The following is a 9,730-nucleotide window of genomic DNA, read 5'->3' on the forward strand; positions in this document are numbered from 1 at the left end:
CTAGTATCAGGTGAGAGAGTGGCAGGGGAAAGTGCAAGAGGTGGTAGATCAAATAATTAAAAACTGAAGCTTTTGCGGGGAACTCGGCATTCACCGCCAGCTTCTTGCCCAAGTTTCACCCAAGAAAAATTAACATGGATTAGAAGCTGGCCAAACTTGGGCAAAACTTGGGTAAAACTTGGGCTAAACTTGGGCTAAACTTGGGCAAGACCTTGGTGATTATAGATGCGAATTATGCCGCGCTTTTACTTTATTCTTTAGACGATTTCCTGTGGAAAATATTTATTTAAGGACAAAACATGAACAGGGTTAACAACAAAAATCAATTACAAAAAAAAAACAACGAAAAATTAAGCTTCAGTGGGTGGAGTCTTTGACCGATCGTCCAGCAGCGGAGACATCATGCTCATTGCGTTGACCGGTTGCACTGTAATGAAAATGTATTGGTTTATCGATTAAAAGTATTGAGTTACTTACAATCTGATAACTTCTTCTGGTGACGTTTCCATCCTCTGATGCTGTTCTCTGAACTTTCGAACCTGTCCCCACTTGAGATGATGCTCGCAATAAGATGGTTTATTGCAGTTGAATAGTGCTCCTTTGGCAATATCAAAGTGATATGTTCGAAGATTGTTCCTGAAATCATATCATTTTTTTTTACATTTTACAATTTTTACGAGATTTCTTACATTGCTTTGCCAAGGGCTTCTACTGCGTTCTTGAACACTGTGATTCTTTCGTCCCTACGGCGCTGAACCTCAAGTTCTGCTCCTTCTCCAAGCGTTTTGATGAATCTAGAAGAAATGAAATGAATAATTCAAAATTGTTTAAAGTTGGTTCATGTCTTACTCATGCTCCCTATCAATCGAACCGTATGACAGCTCAACCGGCAAATAAACTCCAACAATATCGAATGCGACTTCTGAAAAAAACATGATTTTGTGATTAGAAATTGTTCACATCTTAAACGCACCAATAATCGCTGTTGTCACTTTTTGTGGTAACTCTTGAAAATGTCTATCAACACGGCGAACACAGCTTGGTCGGTAAGTAAATGCCCAGATTTTATAAGAAGGCTCCAGCATCTGAATTGAATTTATTATTTTTATATATCAAAATGTCAACTTACAGTTTTCAAGGCAACCATATAGAAATTTGAAAGTTGCGAGACGGCATCACCTCCAATCAAGAGTTCAGAGTTATAAATATCTGTGAGATTACACGTAGGAAACCCGTCAGCTTGTGAAATTGTGTGGTTCATCGTAAGTGTTCGTTTCACGATACATCCAGCGTTCAACTGCTTTGAAATTTTCGATGTCAGGGTGTGCACGTTTGCTGCAAGTGCGGTGTAATTCCCATCCTTAGGATCCTGCATTTTAAACTGAAAAAAGTATTAGGATATGAAATTGATTAATTACGGCCTGCCATCATCATCTGTGCAATTTGAATAGACTCTTTCTCGTCTTCTGTAGATTGTCTGAGAGCCTGGACGAACTGTAGGATCGAGAAGTTTGGACGAGTTGTATGTTTACAAAATTCCTTAAAATTAAGATATTAAGATTAAATATTTGGATATTTTGGATATTTTGCACCTCTATCTGGATCTCTGAAAGAGTTCCATTTTCTAATCCCTTCTTCACAACGTTGCCCATTTCCATAACATCTTGATTTCGAACCGCTGATTCCAGTTGCTCTGAAAATTACAATTTGCTTTAAACTCAAGATTTAGTTTCAATGTGACTTACCAATCATAGTTTTCTGGACCGCTCTGTTTTGTAGATGCTGAAAAACATCAAATCCCGCGGAGGTACTTGATCTGTCTGTGCTGTCCCCGGTTGCCTCATTGCTTTGTGAGCAACATGTTCCTTCACGAAGTTTCTGTTTTCGATAGGCTGTGCGCCCAGCCTTTGAATCAATTGTACCAGTTTTTGCGCGATTATTTGTCAGTACAGAATGTACAGAATGCTCTTTAAGGAATGGCGAGCACGAAATTTCACTCTTGACTTTTTTATAAGCGAAGTTGTTTTCAATTTCTTGCTCCTCCACTCCGACTTCCTCTTCAACTTCATCTTCGTTTCCGTTTCCACTCTCCTCATATTCTTCGTCGTCCAATTCTTCATCATCTATTTCGTCTTCAATGTCGTCTTCAATTCCGTACCCGTGCTCAAAAATCACTGGTTTTTTTGGGAATACAACTGGCTTCATAGTCGTTATAGTGTTCTCTCCAGAATAAAAGTTTTCGTAGTCGTCATCGTTCTTTTTTTTCTTGTTAACCGAAGATGTTCGAGTACTGGTTGCAAGTGGCTTCATCTTCCCTCTTGGATCTTCCCTCTTATGACGAATGGAACGTGTCGATCTTGGGGTATTTTCATTTCCAGTCGGAGCCTGAATTTTACTTTTGCTAATTTTCTAATGAGGATTATTAACTCACCGAAACTTTTCTTCTCTTAAGAGGCGCCATATTTAGATTCCAAAGTTAAATTATACTGAAAGTGATTAATGAATTAAATAACAGCGAAAAAGGCAAATATTTTCGAGAACAAAAAGGATAAAATAATAGTTTACAAATAAAATAAGAGAGTGTCAAAGAAAAAACAAAAAACAGTTAATTATATGTGTAAAATTGAGAAAAAATTATTGAAAATGATAAAATATGACGGAAATAGGAAGAAAAATTAACGATAATTAAAAGAGAAAGTTGATTTCGAAATTAATAATCATTGCGTTAAGAGCGCTGCGGATGAGCGCTGTGTGCCTAAACTTGGGCCAAACTTGGGCCAAATTTTGGCCAAACTTGGGTAGTAAGAAGTGGCGCGTAGCAACTCGGTTAAACTTGGGTGAAACTTTGGCTAAAGATTGTTTAAAGTTGTTTCAGAGTTTGGTAAGATAATCTGTATCAGAATATCTAAAGTTGGGTGAAACTTAGGTCAAACTTGGGCAAGACTTTGGCGAAACTTGGGTAAGAAGCTGCTGAGTAGCTAAAGTTGGGCAAGAAGCTGCAGGTAAATGCCGAGAAACTGGACACTTCTTATCGGGAAACCTATGTATATTGGAAGAGCAGATATTAAATTGGGTACTACAAAAAAATGAATCACAAGAAAAAATTTTGAACTAGAAAAAAGTTGAGCTGAAATTTTCAAACTTGGGAAATTTTTTTTTCACAATTTAGGATTGAAAATTTTTGAAGTTTTTATTATTTAAAAAAAATTATTCAATTAAGCTGAATTTAAAAAAAAACTTTTCGATTACTGAATTTTCAAAAAATAGAACTTGGAAAATTCATCTGAATTTTTCTTGAAATATTTAAGTTTGTTTTCATTTTGAATTATTTAATTTATGTTTTTAAAAATTATAAAAATGTTGAATTTTTTAAATTGAAATTTTTTATTCAAAAAAATCTGAATTTTTAAGAAGAAAATTAAAAAATTCCAAAATGATGTCCGAATATTTTTTTTGTTATCTAGACAGCGTTAAAATTGCCGAAAGTATGCAGAAAATCACCAGAAAAATTTGATAATTTTTTTTCGAGTTCAAAGAACTAATCTGTTGCTGAATTTTTTGTTGGAGCATTTTCAAAAATTCGTGCAGAACTTTTTGCCTAAAAAATGTGGAAAACTTAAAAAACTCACTAAAAATAAATTACAAAAATGGAGCACAAAATGGAGCATTTCTAAAAATAAAAGTGACTCGATCATCAATCCCTCCCTCCCCCGAAGATTTATAATCGTCTATAAAAATCAATAAAAATAAATAAAAATCAATCAATAAATCACTCCAATAGTCCCTTGACCCACCAGCAGGTGTATGTATTTGGCTTTATAATGTAGAATTGATATTTTACATGAAACATTTTTAGTAAGTCGTTTGGAAAAAAACATCATAGTCAAAATGCCGTTTTGCACAGGAAAAAATGTAGTGTTAAAAAGGCAATAAAACAAAATTAATATTCACGAAAAAATAATTCGCATACATATTTATGCAAATTTACTGCCAAAACCCAACAACAAAACTGAAACTTTTTAATAATCTTCTTATCACTAGAAGCACGTCACTTTTAAGTTTTAAATAGGGGGTTTGCTCCATTCTTAAAAATTGTTTTTCAAGTTTTTAAAGAATTGAAATTTGGTACGAACTGATAAAAAATTAGGCGATCAAAAATCGGTTTGGAGCAAAATAAGCCAAAGTTTTTGTATCAACACAAAATCTATGAGCGTTCATAAACTGTTCTAGAAAAATTGCAAATCATGATAGTAAGTTACAGCAAAATTATGCTTCAATAAACATGAAGTTTATAATAAGATTCTTTAAATGCTTTTTTATATGTGTTTGTTTAAAATAAATTGGATGGCAATTCTGTACGCATTGTTGAAATGCACAAAAGATTATAATCGATGTAAGTGAAGGGTCTGCAAAATTTGAAACAAATCGCCTTCACAGTACAAGTCGTGCCAAGACCCCTGATACATATTTCTTATTCATATAAATACGTTTTTCCCCCCTCACATTGTTATTTGATACTCTTTATCAACACATGCGAGTAGCCTCTTCCCGGGGTTGCCATGGAACCATTTACTGCTGTGAAGCGCTAATTAGCTGGATAAAATCACAAGTTAATGATGAGTTTCTACGCATATATACTTTTACTGATACTTATCCTCATACTATATTACTATGAATATGTCAATGATTGAACTGAACCAGGAGGAGCTGATGATGGTGGAGGCTATGGTGAATTGTGCCCTGCATGCAGAGGTAGGGTTTTGAACGAGGATGAGTGGGTCAAGTTCTAAAATTCTGTGCAAAGAATGTGCAAATAATATGCAAAGAATGTGCAAAAATGTGCAAAAAAATGTACAAAAAATGTGCAAAAAATGCACAGAAAAAATGCAAAAAATGTGGAAAAAAAGTGCAAAAAATATGCAAAAAATGTGGAAAAATTTTGCTAAAAATGTGCAAAAAATATGCAAAAAATGTGGAAAAAGTTTGCTAAAAATGTGCAAAAAATGTACAAATAATGTGCAAAAAATGTGCAGAAACTGTGCAAAAAATGTGCAGAAAATGTGCAAAAAATGTGCAAAAAATGTATTTTTTCCAAATTTTTCTTCGGGAAATTGTTGCAAAATATATGCTGTTTCTGAATTTACTAACAAAATTAAAATAGGTTCCCGAAGTTTTCAGTTCAATCAAAAAATCTGAATTTTCCGGCATATGTTTGAATGCACTATTTTATACAAATAAGCAATTTTCTGTACCAGATCGCCCACAATCCGCCACTGGTTCGCTTGACACCCGAACGTCAGGCGTTTCTGAGGGCAATGCAGACACATCCAGTCACAATGCAGACGCTTCCCGGGTATCTGGCCCATATTGGAATTGACATCAAGAGACTTAATGCGATCGATGTGTTGAACTACGTTGCAGGGCAGTTTTATACAGGAGGGATTGTCAATAGCTTGAATAATTACCAAAATTCCTACTTACAAGTAAAGTATAATACTTTAGACTTTGAAATGAAACCGATGCCATTCAAAAGAGGGCCTTTCAACAAGGCCCCTACAAAAAATTTAACGGCGAACGAGCACTTTGAACTAGGAAAAAAATCGATCTGAAATTGCTAGCTGTGCATTTTTCACTACTTTAGAGGTCCGCATAACTTTTTTCAATAACAGCAATTTCAGACCGACTTTTTTCTATTTAAAAATGCTCGTCCGTCGCTAAATTTTATGTAGGGACATTTTTCAAAGGTCCCAGTTTGAGGTCTAAAAGTAAGCTGAAATACTTTCTGATGTGTTCAGGAAACAAAACGACGTTGCGCGTTCTCGACCCTTCCCTGCTCAGAATGCATTGCAAGCTCAGCGTATGGCTCGGCAATCATGTTGATGAGGATAGTGAGTTCAGCCAAGATTATAGGGTCATGAAAGAACTGTTTCAGAAATAAGCCGAGAGTACATCCTGCGTATGCTAGCCAGAATGCATATTCATCCGGCCCCAGCACCTCCGCCACCACCACCACCAGCTCCGCCAACTGATTATACAACTCAATTGTTGGATTACTTCCAAGAATATGCTAAACGACATCTTAATGATAAATAATAAATTTTTTACATGTTTTCCACCAAATATAACCTGTAAGAACAATGTAGACTACAATGTAGTCCCGTTCCTTATCAATTCAGGTGTCCCTGCGCGCGCATTCACTATCAACTTTTCTTACTATTTTTTACTGAAACGAAATTCTTCAACAGAATAATGCAAAAAACTATTCGATCCCAAGCTCTGATCTACCGAAAATTCGGAGATCCTCTCAAAGTTCTGCAGTTGGAAACTGTCGAAGTTCCCGCCGAGCCGGGCAGTGGAGAGTGTCTGGTAGAGTGGTTGGCTTCTCCTATTAACCCATTGGATATTAATCGGTAATTGATATATTTTTGTGAATATAAGGATTTGAAAATATTGAAGGATCCAAGGAAACTACGCGGTCAGAGCCGAGCTACCGGTGATCGGAGGCAGTGAAGGTGTCGGCAGGGTTGTCAAGGTATTTTTTTGTTGGTTTTTTTGGTACTAAAATGTTTGAAAATTCTAGACTTAGGCTTAGGCTTAGGCTCAGGCTTAGGCTTTGGCTTTGGCGTAGACTTAAACTTAATTCCCTATCAGAATTAAATGAAAAATGTTAATTTTGAGTAAGAAGCTTGTTTTTTTTTTAATTGAAAAGTTCTTGAAGGCTGGCTCGGGCTCCCGCTTCAAATCTGGAGACCATGTGACAATATTCTCAGCGAATACACCTATTTGGACGGAATTCGGAGTAGTTGATGACGATGAGCTAGTCAAATTGGATAATAGAATTCCTTTGGTATGGTTTTATGTGGCCGTGGAAAAGAGAAACCTCTGCCACCCTTGAAATTCTTTTTAAAAAATGTAGAAAAATCGAATAAAAAATATTTTCGGATAAGGACATTTTTTAAAATTAAAAAAATCCCAAAAAAATGTTCCTGGAGTAAAAAATTTTTTTTTTCGGGAAATCTGAAATTTTGAATGATTCATTTTTGAAAATTTTTATTTAAAAAATTCTCACAAAATTTTTAATTATTTTCAAAATTTTATAGTTAACTGACTAAGTTTTTGCCAACAAAAAGCCCAAAAAAATCACAATTTTAGAAAAAAGTTGAGTTTTTTTTTCTAAAATAAAAATTTAAAGAAAAAACCAAAATAAATTTTTTTGAAAACTCAAAAATCTTCCGAAACCCCCCTGGAACAAACTATGTATTACAGAAACACAAAATTATGAGAATGCGTATTGCACAACATATTTGACGCGCAAAATATCTCGTAGCGAGAACTACAGTAATTCTTGAAATGACTACTGTAATCCTGGTGATTTACGGGAATGAATTTATTTTCGAATTTTTCCTAAATTTCCATATTCCATCGATAAATAAATGATTTAATTTTTTTTTTCGAAAATCATGCCCGTAAATCGACACAATCTATAGTTTTCGCTACGAGATATATTGCGCGTCAAATATGTTGCGCAGTACGCATTCTCAGAATTTAGTGCTCCCGTAATAAATTGATACTTTAAAAAGTTAAGAATTTGCGTGGCCGAAAATTTTCTCTTCCATGGCCCCAATTTCCAGGATCTCGCCGCAACTCTCATGATAAATCCGCCGACAGCATGGATTATGCTCAAAAAATACGTGAATCTTCAAAAAGGCGATTATATTATTCAAAATTCTGCAAATTCCGGTGTCGGTAGAAGTGTTATCGAAATGTGCAAAGCATTAGGCTATAAAAGTATTAATATCGTCAGAAATCGGCAGAATATTGAAGCTTTGAAGACAGATTTATGGAGGATTGGAGCAGATCACGTGTTTACTGAAGAAGAGTTCAAGGGCACTTCTAGGCAGGTGAGTGGTTGCGTGGCCGGGAAATTCGGCAAAACTCGGCCACCAAACATTTTTCTGGCGGCCACGTTTTTTTAATCGAAAATCAGAAAATAATTAAAAAATATATTTCAAGAATTTTGAAAAAAAATTCCAAAAGTTTCAGTTACGTGGCCGCGAAAATTTGTGAGAAAAACTAGGCCACTAACTTTTTTCCGCGAAATTTTTTTTTTCTCATTTAATTCAACCATTTTATTAATGAAACACCCACGTTGGGGAAAAATTGAAAAAAAAAACTCGGCCACCAACCATAAAAACTCTTCCAGTTTCTGAAATCAATCAATGTTCGTCCAAAACTTGCCCTAAACGGAGTCGGCGGGAAAAGTGCTCTACAAATTAGCTCTGTGCTCGAGAGAGGTGGCACGTGTGTCACGTATGGTAAGTTTTTGTAAAGAGGAAACAAAAATTTCAAAAAAAAATTTTTTTGGCAAAAATTTGAAATTTTCCAGTTAATTCAATTATTGATTTTTCAGGTGGAATGTCGAAAAAAGCACACGAATTCACAACTTCTGCACTGGTTTTCAATGATATTTGTGTGAGAGGTGTTGCAGTTGGAATGTGGGCTCGGCAGGAAGAGCATTTAGATGAATGGAATCTCTGTGTTGATGAGGTTCAGGTAAGTATCGATTTATTTTTTATTTTTTAATGTTTTTCTTTTTTTTAACTCAGAAAATGCATGCAAACGCGCTTCATAGCCAATTGAATCCACCCCCGAGACATTGGTCTCGTTAGGTATTTGGCGGAAATTTGGCAAAAATAATTGAAAACGCTGCTAAATGCCTAACAAGACCAATAATTCGGGGAAGGAACGTTTTCATTTAGCCGTGGAGCGCGCTTGCCCCTAGTGAAATTTTTGAAATTTTCAGAAACTCGCGGTTGCTGGAAAAATCACGGCGATTCCTATGGAAAAAGTGGTGTTGGCAGATCACAAGACTGCGATTCAAAAATCTTTGGAAGGCCGGAGCATCAAACAGCTCTTCGTTATTAATTCGAAGGCTTCTGCTTCGCATATTTGAACTGTTTAATTTTTTTGCTGTATGTTTTGTATTTATCATGTACAAAAAAGTGGATTTTAATGTTTTTTTGGGATTTTCTTCGAATTTTTCAAGCATTTATCACAAAATATTCAATTTTTAAATCAAATTCCATGATAAAACGTAATTTTTTTGAGAATTTCGAACTTTTTTAGACAGAAAAGTTTGAAACATGTGGATTTTCACAGAAATTTCAAGATTTTTTTGTGAATTTTTTCTTTTTCAACAGGGTCTCCAGTTTTTTTCTCAAAATTTCAGCGATTTTCGGCCGAAAATTCTGAAATTTCAACAAAGGAAAACCCACAAACTACGGTGTGCAACTCCGTGAGTTGCCGTCAAATCCGGTGTTTGCGTACACGAGAAAGCGTTGCGCCTCGAGAGACGCAGACATTCGTATGGGTTTTTTAATTTTTTGTTTTGGAATTCCAATTTTTTCCGCTTTTTCGCGATTTTTCCAGGATTTTCGACGATTTTTTGATGTAATTTTTCATTTTTCATGTTTTTAAAGCATACATTTAATTATGGTGGACTTTAGAACGGCGAAAAATGCTAAATTTCGAAATTTTAGGACATTTCGTTAACGATAAGAGTTGAAAAGCGGGTTTTCGCTGTCTCTATAATCTTCTGTCCCTTTAATTTTGCCACCTACTCTCTGATTTTCCTCCTTTTTCGCCGGTGGGGTGTCTCCAGCATTCTCCTCCCAATTAATCCCTCCTCGTGTCTGCTTCTTGGCTCCGTGAGCCCGCCCAGCGTCTCCGT

At 35.4% G+C, this 9,730-nt stretch overlaps 3 protein-coding genes across 4 annotated transcripts; 2 read left to right on the top strand and 1 right to left on the bottom strand.

Annotated features, from left to right (window-relative positions):
• Positions 1-265: 265 nt before the first annotated feature.
• Positions 266-2,461, bottom strand: Y48A6B.8 (Wsv161; the record flags this gene model as incomplete). The annotated part of the gene is made up of 10 exons (NM_067018.5): positions 266-427; positions 478-636; positions 690-794; positions 850-922; positions 974-1,085; positions 1,130-1,381; positions 1,426-1,539; positions 1,593-1,693; positions 1,746-2,385; positions 2,432-2,461. The coding sequence occupies 10 exons, from the start codon at positions 2,459-2,461 to the stop codon at positions 358-360; spliced, it is 1,656 nt and encodes a 551-aa protein (NP_499419.1). The 3' UTR covers positions 266-357.
• A 2,171-nt stretch (positions 2,462-4,632) lies between these two features.
• Y48A6B.14 (NR LBD domain-containing protein) lies at positions 4,633-5,987 on the top strand. Its single transcript, NM_001268167.2, has 4 exons — positions 4,633-4,752; positions 5,256-5,483; positions 5,796-5,888; positions 5,933-5,987. Exons 1-4 carry the CDS (start codon positions 4,678-4,680, stop codon positions 5,936-5,938), a joined length of 402 nt encoding a protein of 133 aa, NP_001255096.1. The 5' UTR covers positions 4,633-4,677; the 3' UTR covers positions 5,939-5,987.
• Positions 5,988-6,195: 208 nt separating this feature from the next.
• Positions 6,196-9,112, top strand: mecr-2 (Enoyl-[acyl-carrier-protein] reductase, mitochondrial). Of its 2 annotated transcripts, NM_001268168.3 has the most exons (7): positions 6,196-6,410; positions 6,457-6,532; positions 6,719-6,847; positions 7,632-7,901; positions 8,204-8,315; positions 8,411-8,553; positions 8,804-9,112. In NM_001268168.3, exons 1-7 carry the CDS (start codon positions 6,250-6,252, stop codon positions 8,951-8,953), a joined length of 1,041 nt encoding a protein of 346 aa, NP_001255097.1. In that variant the 5' UTR covers positions 6,196-6,249; the 3' UTR covers positions 8,954-9,112. The 2 variants fall into 2 exon arrangements, with proteins under 2 accessions (NP_001255097.1, NP_001255098.1); NM_001268169.4 differs by lacking the exons at positions 6,196-6,410; positions 6,457-6,532; positions 6,719-6,847; positions 7,632-7,901; positions 8,204-8,315 and having other exon boundaries at positions 8,410-8,553; positions 8,804-9,091.
• Positions 9,113-9,730: the final 618 nt, after the last annotated feature.

Source organism: Caenorhabditis elegans, chromosome III (assembly GCF_000002985.6).
Source record: "Caenorhabditis elegans chromosome III".
NCBI lineage: Eukaryota > Metazoa > Nematoda > Chromadorea > Rhabditida > Rhabditidae > Caenorhabditis > Caenorhabditis elegans.

Bases quoted from the DNA above. Each gene is read 5' to 3' on its own strand.
- Y48A6B.14 (NM_001268167.2), top strand. From the start codon at position 4,678: ATGTCAATGATTGAACTGAACCAGGAGGAGCTGATGATGGTGGAGGCT. The intron at 4,753-5,255 runs GTAGGGTTTTGA...TTTCTGTACCAG, and splicing joins ATTGTGCCCTGCATGCAGAG to ATCGCCCACAATCCGCCACT. The intron at 5,484-5,795 runs GTAAAGTATAAT...TGATGTGTTCAG, and splicing joins ACCAAAATTCCTACTTACAA to GAAACAAAACGACGTTGCGC.
- mecr-2 (NM_001268168.3), top strand. From the start codon at position 6,250: ATGCAAAAAACTATTCGATCCCAAGCTCTGATCTACCGAAAATTCGGA. The intron at 7,902-8,203 runs GTGAGTGGTTGC...AAACTCTTCCAG, and splicing joins TCAAGGGCACTTCTAGGCAG to TTTCTGAAATCAATCAATGT. The intron at 8,554-8,803 runs GTAAGTATCGAT...TGAAATTTTCAG, and splicing joins TCTGTGTTGATGAGGTTCAG to AAACTCGCGGTTGCTGGAAA.